Source organism: Euprymna scolopes, chromosome 42 (assembly GCF_053919585.1).
Source record: "Euprymna scolopes isolate OS-2025 chromosome 42, ASM5391958v1, whole genome shotgun sequence".
NCBI lineage: Eukaryota > Metazoa > Mollusca > Cephalopoda > Sepiida > Sepiolidae > Euprymna > Euprymna scolopes.
In genome coordinates this window covers 64,511,030-64,529,323 of record NC_136523.1, presented here as the reverse complement: position 1 = coordinate 64,529,323, position 18,294 = coordinate 64,511,030, and the positions used below count along the sequence as shown (strand labels likewise).

The window sequence follows — 18,294 nt, the reverse complement described above, 5'->3', positions numbered from 1 at the left end:
CCACATAAACTTGCTGAGAGTCTTAACATCATGCGGACCCGAGCAAACCAAAAGGTACGGTTGCCTTTTTCAGGGAAAATGATTATCTATAAATATAAAAGCGAAAATGTGTGTATGTATGTTTGTATGTATGTATGTTTGTGTGCCCGCTAAAAAACTTTCGACAGACAGAACAAAAATTCACAAACTTGGTATCATATTGATGGAGCATCCTTTGCCCGAAAAATATCGAAAAATTGGCCAAAAATGTTAATTTTTTCACACTGAAATTGACAATTTTCTATAGGGGAGGGTCAACAAAAACCGTCCTCTCATGACGACGACCGGTTCTACGCATGCGTCAGATGACGTCATGACCTGATTTAGTTTAAATAGTTGAAGAACTGACTAAATTTCATGTATGTCGTGTTAGCTCAGTTGGTTAGAGCGTTGGTTCATTATCTAAACGTTTTGGGTTCGAATCGTGGTGTGAGATGTCTTCTTTTTATTTTTCGATTTTTAAAATTTAAATATTGAACCAGTGTTATTTAAGCCATTTTTCACGTAACGTTCGTTTTTCTGTTTTATTTTTTTTACTTCGCTTATTCTTAGGTTTTCATTAACACCCCTGACCAACTACACACACCCAAAAACATCCGGGTACCCACCGATTTTTTAAATTTTAATATCGAAACAGGCCATTTTTCACATGTTCTTTTTTTTTGTTTTAACGTTAGTTTTTCGTTTTCTTTTTTCGATTTTTACATTTAACATCGTTCGTTTGCCTTACGTTAGTTTTTTGTGTGTTTTTTTTATGTTTTGATTACTCCCCCCCCCCCGGGTACGTTTTTCTGTTTTCTTTTTTTACTTCGATTATTCTTAGGTTTTCATTAACACCCCCTCCAAACACTCGGGCAACGCCGGGTAACCCCCCCCCCCCTAGTCTATAATATGAATCTCACCTGTCTGTTTAAATGTATGTTTGTATGTCTGCCTAAAACTTTCAACAGAGGCGACGGATTTTCACGAGATCGGTATTGTTTTGAAGATCGACTCTTCGGACGACAAATATTGAAAAATTGACTTAAAAAATTTCTACGAGGTGGGGTCGATTTATTCGCCGATATTTTCGAAAGTCATCCCTCTTAGCCTTAATTTAAACCTCTGCCACTTCCGGTTTGGTGATGGACGCAACAGCAAAGACGTCACATTTTTTTTTCATGTTCTTTTCCTCCTTTGCAGGACGGGTCCGAGCCTGCCTGCCTACTACCACTATTTTCTTTTTTTATTTTTTTTTGCTCAGCACACACCTCCAAATACCCAGGCTACGCCAGGCACCCAGGCTAGTATAGAGGTAAATATTAAATCCAATCTGCAATTGTATTAGGTATACTACTGAAATTTTATTGCCATTAAAAGCTTTTAACGTGGCCGCACACTTTTGTAAAAAACAACACTGATACCAAATCCACTTTGGTAGTTTAATTAGCCACCGAATTGCGTTCAAAGTTCGTAAGAAAATAAAAACAACTCCTGTCTTATGTGATAATGGTTCACAAGGTTCAAAACCAAAAGGTTTCAAACAAGTGGGAAATAGTTATAAATGTAATGTCATCTTCTCGTAATTGAAAATTATAATGGAAACAATTATTAGATCAAATCAGTCCAAACGTTGATAAAAATCTTATTATTCTAGCAAGAATGTTAGAAAAGACAGAAGTGTAACTGTTCATACAAGGTTCATTTCAGCAGCCAACACATTAATATGATTAATAGCACATCAGAAATCAAACACGATTTTCTAATAGTGAATCAATAAAAAAAAAATTAAAATGCAAATGGAAACACAATTTGATGAATTGTGTTTCCATCTGTTTTATTATTTTTATTATTATTGTTATTATTATTTTTATTATTATTATTATTATTAATTTACTATTAAAAATCTAGTCCGATTTTAGTATTTTTTCAATTTGTATCATTTTTGTGACAGAAAACTTAGAACTTATATTAAGCCTGCCACATTGACAATTGGCATCTTTCTTTAAGATGGCTCTATCTTTATATATATTATTTCTCTTTGTCTGTCCGTTCCACTTTTTTTTTTGCGATAAGATGCAGCGATTTAAGTGTCATGGTATATGATTAAGACACGGTCAAGGATTAATAGAGATTAATATGTAATGCAAAAATGAGCACAAATTTAAACATATTCAACCATCAATTTGACATAAAATACTCATTCTAAATCAACGGTCTATAAATTTGCCTGTTTTTTGATGGGCATAAAGTCTAGTATATATAATGGAAATAGCTCCAAACAAGGCATGTAGCCACTTGCCGACGCGCTAGGAAAAGTATACTCTGGCCTATCAAAATTGCCTGAACAGTCCTGTTGGCATTTCCTGGTATGTGCTTTTCAGATGATTAACTATAAGCTAACCCTTTCTCAAAGAAATAACTTGCAAATGAAAAGTATATACAATGGTATCAAACATCTTCACAACTGTTTCCAAATGATATTTATTTTCAGTTGCATAATGTAACATAAAATTTGTCTAAACAGCATCTTCTTTTTTTAGAACGATATTTCTGGAGCATCGTTCGTTTGTATCCAGTAAAATGATGTCCAAATGATTTAATTGGGGGATGAAATTAGTTAAAAATACATTAAAGCCAATATGAAATAATGCAGATAAGATTAGTGTGGTTTTGTGTGAAAAAATCTTGAAAGGAAAGAAAAACAATAAAACTAATAAAAGGGAAACCGTTTTAACAATTTCTGATCTGAAACTGGTGGAGATTTTCTCATAAGATATTTAATTGGTCAGTGATAAAAGACAAAAAGCAAATGCGTTTGAAAATTATTCATTTAAAAAATTCTTTCTTCCTATTTTATAGCAGAGTGGGAAAATTCATATTTATTCTTTTACGACAGCATAATGTTTTCATTCCCTCTCCTTTCTCTCTTTAACTCTCTCCCCACCTCTAAAGTCTACCCCCCTTTTTCTTCTCCTTTTCCCATCCTCCCTCTTCTTACTAAATGCAAAACGGCTGTGATTTTGTAACACTACTTCAGTCGAACGATAAACCTTGATTTACCCTCTCTTTTGAAAAGGCCCTATTAAGTTTAAATAAATTTATGAGATCAGACTAAGTTTTTGCTTGTGTTTTCTTTTAATTTATATATATATATATATATATATATATATATATATATATATATTACACACACTTCTGTATATGCAGGTCACCATTTATCAACGCCAAGAGCCATTCGAGGATAAGGATTAAAGTGATGAGAATGATTTCCAACCAAAAGATGACAAATTTGGGGAGTACTAACATTTATTCATGGTACGAACTGCATATGATCGCTCATGAGGCAATGAAAAGCATTTGTTAGCATTGGATTTGAAGATGACAAATTGCAATCAGCAGGGAATAATTCCAGCAGTAATGTGTTTCACATGTTGGCAAAATACTATTTAAAAGTTAATATCTGCTGAAAAGGAACGTGCACTATTTAACACCATTACCACCCAAAAAAAGGAAGAGTTGCTGAGACGGAGTGATCATCAATATTCTGGACGACTCTTTTTTTATCCTCTTTACTTAAAATGGAAAAAAATATAGAGTCACTTTTAACAGTACCAACATATAAAGAATGCCACTGCTTCAAACTAGTTCTAAGGTAAATTCTGTCAAACTTGTACTCTTAAAAACTCATTAAGATGTTACTTTTGAAAACTCATACTCCTTATATCTATTTATAAAGTTTGAAAGTTTATCGCACTAACAGCCATTTGTTTCTCCATTTTCTGGATTCTTTTCCTAATAATTCCACTTCCACTGATTAACAACATTTTGGCTCTCACTGTCGTCTGTGCCTTACATCTCTTGAAATTGGCTGCTAGACACTCTGGGCACTTTGAATTGTATAAGTACGAACATTTATCATCATTGAGGCTCACAAATTTACACATTTTAAAACTAAAATTGCAGCTATAAGTAAGAACATGGGTCATTCGTGAAACTGCATACCTCCACCTGACAACATAACGATGGACCAAAGTTTTATCTGGACTTTATTTCTCCATACTGTATGAAGTATTCCCAAAGTTTTTCCATGGAAATGTTGCTAAATTATGTATGGTGATTAGTGTTAGCATCAATGCCATACATTGAATTTGAAGAAAAATCATAAATTGAAATTCTATTAAAGTTCAAATAAATTGTGGGACTTTATTGGCTATAATATGGGCCAAGTAACAAGTTTCTACGATGAATAGAAACAGAGTTATCAACAAAATTGTGATTTAACATTCAATTTAAATTTCCCAAAATTAAATTAGTTCTAAATTAGATCATCATCGATATTTTGACCAAGTTTGGTTACAAGTAATCAAGCGATGTAGACAATAGACTTTACACAAACTTGACTGAAAATATAACCTTCTTGGCAGAAGTAAGAATAAAAGGAATTTTCTATGTTTAACATCTGATTCATCTAGAGTACAACAGCTGTTGTTCCAAAGAAAAGAATCAATGACACTTTTGCTCTGAAATTATTTACATTTTAAGACAGAAATCAATTGAACGATCCTATTTCCCAATGTTTGTCCAAGTTGTTTGAATAATGTGTTAGTCACCGATTATCTTAACCCAATATAATAGTATTGAAAAAATAAATAAGGATCACCAGCAATAACTTATCTTTTAAATATTTCTTGGTTGTGGACAGGTAAAAACTGCTCGTATGTGGGACATAATACTATGGGCTGCTTCACGGTTGACTATAAAATGGTCGTTTTTAAGTTCCCTATTAACAAATTCTTGTTAAACTATCCGTTTACATAATCAAATTTAGCCCAGATCTAACTATCATCTGCAATTCTCAAAGTGTTCATCTCATAATTCATGACAAAAACACACATATACCCTTATCCTCGAGTGGCTTGTGAGCCTTTATGATCAGCAACTCGTTAGTAAAATGAAATAAAATTAAATTAAAAAGTAAAATATATTTTTTAAAAATGATACTCAATCTCAATTAATATTTTTCTTTTTTATTTTTTTTATATTAATGCATTCCAACTTATTAAGGTCTGAAAGCCATTCGAGGATAAAGGTTAATGGAATTGTTAATTGGATGACGAGCTATGAGAGGATTGAAAATAAGTAGAATGGGCAAAAGATGGTTCAACAAATATTTGTAGATATCGAACTTTAAAATGACGATGTTGTTGTCAGCAGGGAGGCAGTCCTGTGATTTTGTGTTTCCACAGATGTGAAGTTCTTGAAAATAAATTGTGTTCATGGAAGTTCCATTTGGTTTTAGTGATATTAACAAAAATTGGAGATACCTGAATTTTCATAAAATGATTCCACACCCTTTATACGTACTTTACATGAAACTACATTACAACCCATTATTTCTAGCCATTGCATTCCAAAATTCATAATGATTGATTAATTAGTTTAGGAATAAATCCTATACATAGAAATAAATAAACAATCATAACTATGTATAGAGATTGACAGTAGAAACACTAGAAATGATATGAAAATACATATACAATTTTTTTGATAATCAATAATGGAAACAAAGAAATTTTTTGGAAGAAAAAAAGTTATTAAACAATTATTGTACAACGAGAATGACCTTCATCAACATCTAAATTTACAACAAGATACGGACAATAACGTTTATAATTAGAAAGATAAAGATAAATATTATCTTAAAATTAGAACTTATCAAGATAAAAAGCTCAATATACTAAGAGCAATTAAAGAAACAAGAAAAAATTGCTGATAACAATAAAAATTAAATTTATTGATCGATCAAAAATTCAAACAAGAAGTTATAAAGAAAAATCCTTAACCCATGAATTTTCGAAGGTAGGATCTTTTCATCAGAGGATAAATATTAGTAAAAAAAATGCATCATTAGTTAACATAAATTTGAATATAAATTAATAAATATTGTAATTCACTCAATTTTTTATTTTCATAATCAATTTTTCTTGTTTCTTAATCAATTTTTCTTGTTTCTTAATCTCTCTTTCTCTCTCTCTCTCTCTCTCTCTCTCTCTCTATTATATATATATATATATATATATATATATATATAGCATTCAAACACGGTAGTGTTTGAATATATGGTTAAATAGCAGTTTTAGTGATTTAGAACCGCTCACTCATTTTTTAACCAAATTTCAAACAATTATTACAGTTTACAGATCACCTTTTAAGCTATATTGTGGAAAGAAAATTTCAATTTTCGTTCAGTAAAACAAGTTATGATGAATTTAGTGGTGTTCAAAATCGTAAAAAACAGGAGGTGAACGTTTTTTATGACTGGTTTCCGTAGCAACTACGTCACTTCAGCGACTAGTGTTGCTACTAATTCACTGCTGTCGTGAAAAGAGAAGCAAGTGAAACTGAAAGAATGAAAGGGAGGTCATTGGGGGGTTATTGAAGCAGACGAGTGCCATACATTATTATTCTATATGTGTACGTTATGTTTATGGGGGTAAAAAAATAAGACTGCAATTAAACAAACAAATGAATTTATTGGAAGCCTGGAAAAATTATGGATTACAATAGAAAAATGCGAGCATGAAAATATTGCAGCAATAATTTTTTTTTTAATTCAATTTAATATTATATAATCAATTCTTAATGCTGCAATATTTTAAGTCATAAATTTATATTTTTTACTAGAATATCTTGTCCTTTTCTTTTCCAGTTTTAACAACTAGTCCTTTACTTTTCCATGTTTAAGCTTAACCATATTACTTTTCATGCTCGCATTTTTCTATTGTAATATATATATATATATATATATATATATATATATAATATAAAGCTGAATGCGTGTGTGTGTGTGGTCACGAATAGGCTCCTATATGGTCGACTATTTTAAAAAACTGATTCCATATAATGATAGATGTATCGAGACATAGGAATGGGTATGTTTGATCTGGCAGGACGGTGGCTCATTAAAATTGTGGGGTCTGCGTTCGCGCCTGATCCACAAAGTATGGAAATAAAAAATTTAAAAAGAACGTTTGCAAGGGTTTTTGATATAGATGTACATAAGAATACTTTGATAACTATGTTTTAACTTAAATAGGGATGGTATAATAAAATTGTGGGGTCTGCGTTTGTGCCTGGCCTCCATAGAATGGAAATAGGCACAAACTTTAATAAAGACTTTTCATATCTATCTGCGTAAGTATACTTTGATAATTATGTTTCAGTTTGAAGAAAGATGGTATAATAAAATTATGGGGTGTTCGCTCGCGCCTGACCTCCACAGGATGGAAAGATGTCGGGTACTTTTGCTAGTATATATATATATAGTTATCCAGAAAAATTATTTCATATCTCTTAAGTATGGACTAGACAAGCAAGTAGCTCAAGTCAAAATAAAAACCTAACTGTTTTGAAAACAGGCAGAGGTCTTACCGGTTGGACTATCGACAAAAGCTTATTACAGTGAATGAAATTTAGATGATTACACTTTACATACAGGGTGTCCACAAAGTCTGTGTGGACACCCTGTATTAAGCATTTTTTTGCAGCCAAGAAAGCTCTATTCTTTTATGAAAAGCTTTGTATCTGGTGCTGTTGTTGGTGATTTATATGAACTTAAATTCCCAACAATTTTATCAGTTTGTACTTTATAAATCTTAATAGAAGTCATTCGCATAGCTGAGATAATCTGTCGATTAAAACGTCTTATCTTTTAGTTACTCGACTTAATAATGAGATTAAATACCTGAAATTCCTTTTAGTAGGTATCCCAAAGTAAATTTTTTTTTACCTATATTTAAAAGTTATGGCGTTTTTAGAGTTTGTCTGTTCATAAGCAAATAGAAAATTATGGTTGACATAAAAGGAATGGTCAGAGTACACATTACTAAGATGCTTGACTTAGGTTTGGCAAGTGTAAAATAAAACTGAGTTCGAATCTCACACAAGTTTAAAAGATTTTTTTTAACTGGATACCCTTTTTATAAAATTGAAAAGATTAACATTACATAAAAAAAACATTAAATTTTTTTTCTTAAACTAAGTGACTTACGGCATTAGTTCAGAGTGAATTATTTTTTTTATTCAAAAACATAATTTTTTATATATATGATTTTAATTGGAATTCATTATTGAGATGAGTATTATTCATATTAATTTTTTTTATTTATTGCGGACTATTATTCTCATCTTTATTAATTGCTGTTTCACGACGTTTCGGCCAACTGTTCCTCTGGCCTTCGTCAGGTGGTAACTGCGATTGATAGGAACTTCGAATCTCCTAACTGCATTCTCAGCAATCACTGCCTTTCATAGTTGTTGTCGTCTCACCACGTTTTGGCCAAGTAAGCCTCTGGCCGGCTTTGGGTAGGATTGAAACCGCTGTCTTCAGACAATGGATTGTCTGAAGACAGCGGTTTCAACCCAAATAATTATTTATGCTTTGCTGATAAAACAATACACAAATAGATTCATCATAGTTACTTACTCTCGTGCAAATACTAAATAGCATATTTTTTGCCACAAAACTTCAAGTATTTTCTTTACACTACAGCTATAAAGTAGTAGAAGCTAGGTAAAGATGGAAATTGACATGTCTAAGTGCCAACACTAGTTAAGGAGTGGGTATAAATAAATTTCATCTAAAAGTTTTAAATGTGATCAGACAGATATTTGAAAAATATAAATCGTGGTTTTATATTTCTTTTGGTAGCTCAACTAGCCACCTGATTATGACCATTCAAAGTTTGTTGAAAATTAGCCGTCTTGTGTGCAAGAACCCAATTTCCAGAAAAAAAAAAAAAAAAAAAAGGCTTGAAGCATGTGAAAAAATTCTGACAAGTGTAATGTCATCTCGCGTTAAATGAAAATAATCATAATGGAAGCAAGAATTATTAGATCAAATGAATCATTGAACAAAATCCCATTAAATGAAAAAAAAAAAAAAAGGTGTAAAAATAACACAAAAGCAGAATTTTGTTTATGTTTCTTTTTAAGAACACATCTTAGTTCTCATTTTAAAAAAAACTACATCCACTTATTGAATGAAAGGTTAAGATTAACAAACTCTTAGCATGTGTGCCCCCCACCTCTCAATGTAAATACCCTCAACTACCCTAACAAGCAGAAAAATCCCACTACTTCATTGTAGAGGTCCTTAGGTAAGAATGCTTTCTGCGCTAAAAGCTTTTTCTCTTAAACTGTTAGATTTTGGAATGTTTTTTTCTGTACTAACATGCAGAAATTTAACTGTAATGCCAACAAATATCCACATAGTGCTCCATAGGCATGGTCCCAAATAGTAGCCTCTTACGTTCAAATAGCAATGCTTATGTCGAATAAGATTTTTAAAAAATGCTTATGTCGAATAAGATTTAAAAAAAAAACAAAAAAAAAACAGGTTACTTTGAATTCTTTACTACTTAAAGAACACATTAAGAATTTTATTCTATCGTGAAACAAAAAAAAATGGATGTCCTCTCGATGTTACATTTTAAGTATTTTTTAATTTTTTAATATATCAATCAACATCACAAGTTTGAAGAATAACAGGTATTTATCTAATATTTTTCCAATACAAAAATATACAAATTTTTATGGAAACGGGATTTTATCTATAAAGACACACTTCCCCTCAACTCCCTAATTATTCTTCACAAGTAAAAAAAAAAAAATCTTAGATAACATTAACATAAAAATGGCTACGAGCAAAGTGTAATATCTGTTCTGATACTACACTTCACCTTTTTTGACTTCGATCAGTGGAGAAGAAATCCTTCTACATTGAGGCAATTTTTATTTTTATTCCTATCGAGAGTGCCCCTTTTTGGTAAGCTGGATTTTCCCCACATTAAAACCTGTCTTGTGTCTAACTCTGTTCTCGTGGGGAGGCAAGTAAATAGGAATATTAACATAACAAATAGCATTCAGGATTGATATGTAGTTTACTTGAAGCATTGTGTGGGATAGGTACGTAGTAGAGATTTAGAAGGCTATCACAATGCGAGGAATGAAATATAGTCGTTGTTGGTGAAAGGAGATGAAAGCAAGTGGCAATTTACAAATCAATAAGTACATACATATATGTCTATATATACATATATTTATTCAGTTGTATTAGGTACAAATGTCTTGCTTGTTATGTCTGCGACAATTTCCATTATTAATTTCGGAAAAAATTCCCTAGCTATCCAACTTCTGCTCCATCATCTAGCATGCTTTGAATCGATCTGTCACGTCTACCATTTGAAAAGGAAATTTTTTCCAAAATTAATAATGGAAATTGTCGCAGACATAACAAGCAAGACCTTTGTACCTAATACAACTGAATAAATATATGTATATATAGACATATATGTATGTACTTATTGATTCGTAAATTGCCACTTGTTTTCGTCTCCTTTCACCAACAACGACTATATTTCGTTCCTCGCATTGTGATGGCCTTCTAAATCTTTACTAAATAATATTCAATATACAACATTTGTAAATTATCCAATCATCACCGCAATACAATAATACATATTAAACAGATACACATATCCACTCATGTGCAATTTGAAAAAGAAAAAGTTCCACCAGAAACAAATTGTGATTTAAAAAAAAAAAAATCAATAGATAAATCATTTACATCCATATAATTGGATTTGGATGAACCGAGAGGGAATTAGCATCGACATGAAAAGAATCACTTGAATATTTATTTACAATAATAAAAATTTATTGTAAATCCAGCACAAATTTTTTTATATATAATTTGCACTAGGTAAGTATTTTAATATTCACAGCCTTTGAGATTTTATTAAAATCCTTACATATCAAGATAAAAAAAACATTCCTTAAGGAATATCCTATTAAATTATATTTTTAAAAAGTCCCAACTTGCTATTTTTTAAAAAGATCAAATCTTTTCATTAAAAACATAAATCTTTGACTATTTTCTCATGTGGCGGGCGCGATGGAGAGGGGTGGGGTCGACTCTTGTAACTTTCAACATGTCTGAAATGAAGCTTCTCTTTCATAATCAACGTTGAGATCTAGTTGAAACGAATGACTCCTCCTTAGGAAGGAAGACCTTCGCTTTCATGATCGACTTCCACTCTATGCTAACCAAATGCTAGGAAAATGGTTGCATCATTCTATCACTCTAGAAAGTATTTGACTCCTGATGCATTCCTCTACCTGTATAAGAGTCAGATGCATCCAAAGATAACGCACTGTTCGCACTGCTGCCATATGTGGGGTTGTGCCACTCGGAGCACTCTTTTGCAAAGTTTAAAACCAACTTGACAATTTACTGGGAAATTATCTCTTCCATACAGCCCTCTTTCTCACAGAAGAGAAATTACTAGTCTTTCTCGACTATCGTTAGTCCCAAGGGAAGTGCTTGACTAGGCTTCAATCTCTTGTTTCTGCCACAACACGAAATCGTCTTCCTACCATCGCTGTATAAACCTCCAATTTGTAGAACACGTTGTCACAAGATTGCTTCCCTGAGGAATTAATCATAGTCATCTTAAAATAAACTCGTCATAGACCGTTTATAAAAATAATCAAATTTTATTCATTCATTCTTTATTTTTAAAGACACCAAACCATCATATGCCAATAGAAACATAAATTTCAGATTATTTCATATGTGTCTTAATTACAACTAATAGAGAAAAAAAATATCTCAGACGTTCCTTCAAACAAAAATATTAAGACTTGTCATGCATTGACCCTGTTTTTATCTATTTATAAAAGTCTGTTTGTTCAAGTGAATGACGTGCGCGCGCACGCACACACACACACACACACACATGTAAACCATTAGGGATAATTTAAGTTGGATAGTGTAGAGAGTAAACGTGGTATTGTGGTGACTGTTGGAAGTGCAAACTGGACAAATGAAAGAAACAGTGCTTGAATGGAAGTGTTAAACCGCGGTTCGTTAAAAGATAGGCAGGATTATCACCAACGCCGCCGTCACATACACACCTAATTTTTAAATGAATCTTATTTTTTTTTTTGCGAATAAATAATTCAAAACGTGTTCTCGAACGAGAAATCATTCTAGACTGAGGCAATCAGTTTTTTGGGTTTTTTTTTTTTTTTTTTCGTTTCAATCCAGAATGTTGCCCTTTCTGCGGGGGAGGTGGAGGGGGGACTGTCTTTCTCCAATATTAAAAACCGACCTCATGTCTTACTTTTCCCTCGGGTGTGTTAAATAAGAATTTCTCAAAATAAATTTTATTCTAGAATATGAAATAAAATTTTAAAAACTAAAAAAGGAAATTTAAAATTTCTGGATGTTGCTCAAGGTTCATTTGTGGAAGAGGCCACTGATGATGAGCGTCCTCAGTTCCTACACCCACCCAAAAAATAACATTCTGCTTCTTTTTTTTTTATTTAGTTGACTACTTGTAAGCATGCGTAGGATAGGAATATTTTAGAATTTAGAGTAAGGGATCACAAATTTATCACAAAATGATCACCAATTTCTGTTTAACTGGATAACGTTTTAACGGTACAAAGCCAGAATTTTATTTTGATAATGGAGATAAATTGTGTGCTGGGGGGGGGGGCATGTTAAAAGTTAATAATATGCATCATTAAAAAAAAAAAAAAAAATTACTATTGGCAAAAACAAACGTCCTCCCTGAAGCCTACTTCTAACCTTAAGTCCGTGTGTAGTCGCCCCTAAAAAAAAAAAAAAAAAAAAAAAGACAAAATGTGACCCCCATCCAAGATTTAAAAACTGTTAGATGTCGCTATATGGTCAGAAAGGGATAATTATTTTATGCTAAATTTATATGCGAAACTGACCCCCCTCCAACCATTTAAATTTAAAAATATTTTTCCCACCACTATCCAAAAAAGCTTTTCATGTTTTCCTTGAAATCTGACGGAATGGTATTACCGTCACAAGACTTTCTTTTTCATCAGTTCAATGAGGACGCAAGGAGTTATAATTATTTTCGGTACTTCGTGCCGTTATTTTATTTTTTTTGTTTCGTTTTTTTTTGGGGGGGGGCGGGGGTAGATAGAATTTTCAAGTTACATTAAATTTTTTTATTTGTCAAATTGTTATGTGAAAATATATGATAGTTACAAAACGCCCTCCCATCCCAATGTTAAGAACGGGTTTCTAAATAGTGTTATTATTTCAGCACGGTTCGTATACTGCGTAAATACCTTATTTGCAGACCGTTAATTTGCGACATTGCAATTTCAATTTCGAATGCAGTTAATGGCATATACAACCTCGTTAAGACAACAAAAGAAAAAACAAATGACATATGAAGAAAAGCACATCACAAATAACCGAAAATCGTGGATCTCTTGATTTTTAAGTCATGTGCCTCCTTTCGTATCGAAATAAGATTTATAACAAAATGAGAAGTTTCCGTGACTGTATAAGGGTTTTTCGCCTCTACGTAACTTACATAAAATAAACACTTAAAAAAAATATTAGCTGCTTGTTAAGATAGAGTCAACAGCTCGATTTTTTTTATATATGTCGTTTTAAGCCAAACCAACAGTACTTAATTGTCGTGTCGAAAATAGTAATATATCAAAAAATTACGAAAATTCATCGAGTAGGACAACTGCTATTGTGTTTTAGGTAAAAAAAAAAAAAAAGTCGGTACTTATCGCTATCGACTAAAACAAAACGTCAGCCGTTACAGTAGCTAAAAGGGAGATAGGTATGTCTCGTGTATTTACAATCTTCAAGGTGTTCATATCTAGGGAAAATGCCTCAATTTTCCGTAAAAATTACTTTTAACTATAAATAATTTTCTACTCGATGAATTTTCGTAATGTAATATATTACTATGCCATGTAGTTGTAACTAATTACAGAAAACTTTGAAAATGGAGGGAGCAAAAATAAATGTTGGAACAACAGTTGTTGGTTGATTATATTTTGTTAAATTAATATATGTGCAACTGCAATTTATTAACTTTTTGAATCACGGTACAAGAAAAATCGTCAAATGTTGTTTAATTCATGTTATATCATTGCGTGTCGAGTAAATATTTTATATATTAACACCTTCAGCTAAGTCATCTATGAGATTCGACTTTTTTAGGCGATTACGTGTGAAACCTTGAAAATTTTGGCAGAAAATAAATTTTAGGGTGCTAATGAGAGAGTGATCCGCGCTATTTTTTAAATCGTATTTCCTAGTTTAATCAAAGTTTTATGATATGTTTTTTCTTTATTTAATTGTAAGGTTAAAGTACAGAATAAGTACAAAAAACCCTCCCCTCCCCATGTTAAGAATGACTTTTTAAATAATAACGTTATTTCAGTACGGGGATCACTCTCTGCATGAGTACAAATTTTAGAATTTAGAGTGGGGATCACTCGCATATAAAATTAACGTAAAATGATCCTGGATTTTCTCGCTCATTCTGTTTACGGTAGTTGACTAATTTTTTAACCGCTATCCTTAAATCCAAGTTGCCAGGTCTAAAACCACACGTAATTACCTCAAAAAAGTATCCCCCCCTCAAAAAAAAAGACAATTTTTTTTTAATGTACAGAATTTATTTCTCATAGGAAAAATAAATTAGTTACTGGTCCTAAAATGGGGGGGGGGTAATTTTACATTTAATTTATATGCGAAACTGATCCCCTACTGCAAATTCTAAATTTCATTTGTTTTTTCGAACAGCTTTTTCGGGGTGTTCACAAATCGCCTAAAGGGGGGGGGGAGCTTGATAATTATTAATCTACAGCAACTGTTTTTCCCTTAAGCAATTCAAGCAGGTTGGCTCATGGCTCACTAAATATTTCAAGGTATATCTTGCATTTCTTTCATACAATAATTCAAAATAATCAGGATGAAGTCTTTTTTCATTTTTTTCACTATTTCATTTTTTTCTTTCTCTAATTAAGAAAGACAAGATTTTAATTGAAAAACGAACTACAATTAAAAGATGTATGGTTCATATTATTAATTAGTGGAGCGTAACAAAAATCAATCTTAAGTCTAGATAATTTTGTTAATGTTAACTGTTCCTTTAAAAAAAAAATAAAGAATAAAACAAAAACAGCAGATAATAAAATAAATAAAACAATATAAAATTATAATTTCCATGGATAATAATTTTAATTTATTTAGAAATTGAAGAAACTAATTTGTATTAAAATTTAAAATGTATACTTTTCATCGAATTCTGCGCTTTTAAAATAACATTTTTCATTTTTAAACGTGATCGTATGATTTGTTTTTAAATGCGATTTGTGAATGAGAATCTTCTGTGCGAAGTGAAACTAGACAATAAAACCAACATTCGAAGCAAAGAAAAGAGGAAAAGAAAACAGACGAATAAAGCGAAGGCCTCTAATCCTTTGTTAACGTGCACCTTGCAGTAAATTACATTTTCTTTTTTATATGGAATATGATCGATTAACTATAAAAAATCGAAAATACAAAAATTAAGTGTAAAGAAGGCATTTTCTATCGAAGTGTAATTAAGTGATTGAACAGAAACAGCAAAACTGCGATTTTGTAGGTACACCAAAAAAGTCGACTTGTTTCGCATAACGGTGCAAAAAATGAGAAAAATTACAGCAAACATAAATGGTTGTTAGGCTAAAAATTATACCAAGCAATAGCTGGACTCTCTATGCACTTGTTTGGATTAAATGTGCAGTTGGAAGTGGTCGAATACGTGAGAAAGCTGCTTACCTCCGAGAATAAGTACACGGGCACGTTGTCCGCCGTCAGCCATGTTTTTAGTTACGAATCATGTGACTTCGCTCCAGCTGAAGATGAGCGCAGAGTTGTAAGACGAAGACGCGACTCTTCTTCGATTGGTCAAGTGGAGTATGGACCACACACACATACACACCTACAAACCCACCACCACCATAATCATCTATCGACAACAACATCACACACTCACTTTCCCTCTTACCCCTTCTTTTCCTCTATTATATATATATATATATATATATATATATATATATATATATATATATGTGTGTGTGTGTGTGTGTGTGTGTGTGTGTGTGTGTGTAGGTTCAACTCCAGAGAATATCCATCAGGTTTCTATAATAGTGCCTAATGATAAATAGAGCTATTTATATTAACATTTATTTATACAGATATGTACAGTTTTTGCTACATTTGTCATGACAATGTTTCAATCTGTAGTTATTAATAACTAAGCTCTCTCTAGGTGAAAAAAAAAAGTCTGTGCTTTTTAGGTGTTCATGTTGAAAAGTAAACATTGTCATGCCAGTGTAGCGAAGCCAGCATACACACACACACACACACACACACACACACACACACACACACACACATATATATATATATATATATATATATATATATATATATATATATATATATATATATATATATATATATAGCTTTACATTGAAAATTGTGAGTTTGCTGTGCAGGTTGGTTAGTGCAAAAAGAGTTCAAAGAATTAAGTTGTTGATGTACGTCAAATGCTGTAGCAGTAGCACATGAAATGTCATTCGGTTCGTGTGAAAGAAAACGTGGAAAGAAAGAGAGAAAGCATGAAAGAAAAAGAGAGGAAGATATCTTTTCACGTGCATGCAATTGAGTTTGGTTTTCGATTTTGGGCGAAACAGACGTGTCAAGTTAGACGCAAAAATATGTCGAAAGAAACGCAAGAAAGTTTGAGTCACCAATGTTATGGTTTCCCCCCAGTTTACTCGTAAACAAAATAAAGTGATCTATGCCAGAAAATTGTCGTTATGTTTTCATCTGAGATATTCCTTGCAACATCGACCAGTGATGGGAAGAAGCGCATCCCAAAGAGAAGATCAAGATAATAGTAAAAAAAGATTTGGTGAACTTTATTCGTGCATGTATATCCACACACACAAGATGTATCACAATCACATAGACAAATAATAATAATAGATACACGTAACAATTAATGATAATGAGACATGATCACAAAAGATAAACCCCTCCCAAAATGTTCGTGCTATTCAATAATATTTTTCTAAATGAAAAAATGCTGCCTAAATATATATATATATATATATATATATATATATATATATATATATATATATATATATATATATATATATATATATATATAGGCAGCATTTTTTTCATTTAGACAAATATTATTGAATAGCACGAAGTTATTCTGTTTTACAATTTTCCTTTTTATCTTCTCCAATCTCCGAATAGTCCTTTTTGTGTTCTTCTCGAAATTATATATGTTGGATCCATAATCACGAGCGCTTTCGGCAGAAGTACTTCTATCATCCTCAGGCATATTGTAGAAATAAATGTAGAAATTGTTTTTTAATTTACGTATATATACATTTTTTCCTAGTCACGTGGTAGCTTGTTACAAGTTAGGTAGGCGGACTTTTTTTTTTACATATATTAAACACATTTATATATACAAACACATATATACATTTTCAAAAGTTTATCCCAAACATTTCAAAACGTTCCGGCTGCACTCATAATTAATATTATTTCTATTTATTTGAGGCTTCTTTGTTTTAATGTACAATGCTTCGAGTATTCTTAGCCTATTTACATTTCTCTCACTCTGCAATACTCTTGTATTTTCTACCATAAAATTCCGAATGTTGGCAGCCATGTTCCTTCAAATGTTGTGATATGGAGCTAGAGTTAGAGAGGTGGAGAGTCAATCTTCGTGACAATGTGTTAGTTGTTGAACCAATGTAGCTACTAATATTGGAGATACACTCTCCTATTGGGCAGCTAAATTTGTAAACTACATTGGTCCTTTCCAACAGGTCGTTTGTTTGCGAAATGTTGTTTTTCATTACAAGGCTTGTCTGTATTTTTTTATAATATATAATAAATTTTATTTTTTTTATTATTTTTGGGAGCCACATATCTACGGATTACATTTTTAAGAATGTTCTCATCGATTTTTGAGTTCTTGTGTAACTTCTTGGCCTTCGGGACAAGATCAAAGTGTAGTATCTGTTCTTCAGATGCTGCACTTCTATTTCTTGTTCTCTTTCGGTGGAGGAGAAATCCTTCACGACTGAGACAATTTTTATTTTTGTACCTTTTCTCCACGTTAAAAAACGACCCTGGTGTCTAACTCTGTCCCGTGGGGAGGCATAGTAAATAGGTACTGTAATATATATTAACAGGTTTTCTTGAATATTACTAATTTGATTCAAATTACTAATGGCTAGTTTTATTTCTTTATCTACAAGAGAGTTAGCGAATTGATTATTTACTAACACTTATTTTATATTTTTTAATTCATTAAAGAATATTTTTTGTTTGAGGGA

The 18,294-nt window shown here is 31.8% G+C and overlaps 1 protein-coding gene across 7 annotated transcripts in view; it reads right to left on the bottom strand.

Moving 5' to 3' along the window:
* LOC145267118 (uncharacterized) overlaps positions 1-15,856 on the bottom strand; it is a 250,945-nt gene extending 235,089 nt beyond the window's left edge. For 4 of the 7 annotated variants that reach the window (XM_080123143.1, XM_080123146.1, XM_080123144.1 and 1 more), the window contains exon 1: positions 15,701-15,855. In XM_080123143.1, coding sequence (XP_079979269.1) covers positions 15,701-15,743 — 43 coding nt within the window. In that variant the 5' untranslated portion in view covers positions 15,744-15,855. Of the gene's footprint in view, positions 1-15,700 lie in introns of all 7 variants that reach the window. The other 3 variants (XM_080123148.1, XM_080123149.1, XM_080123150.1) reach the window with 1 other exon arrangement.
* Positions 15,857-18,294: the final 2,438 nt, after the last annotated feature.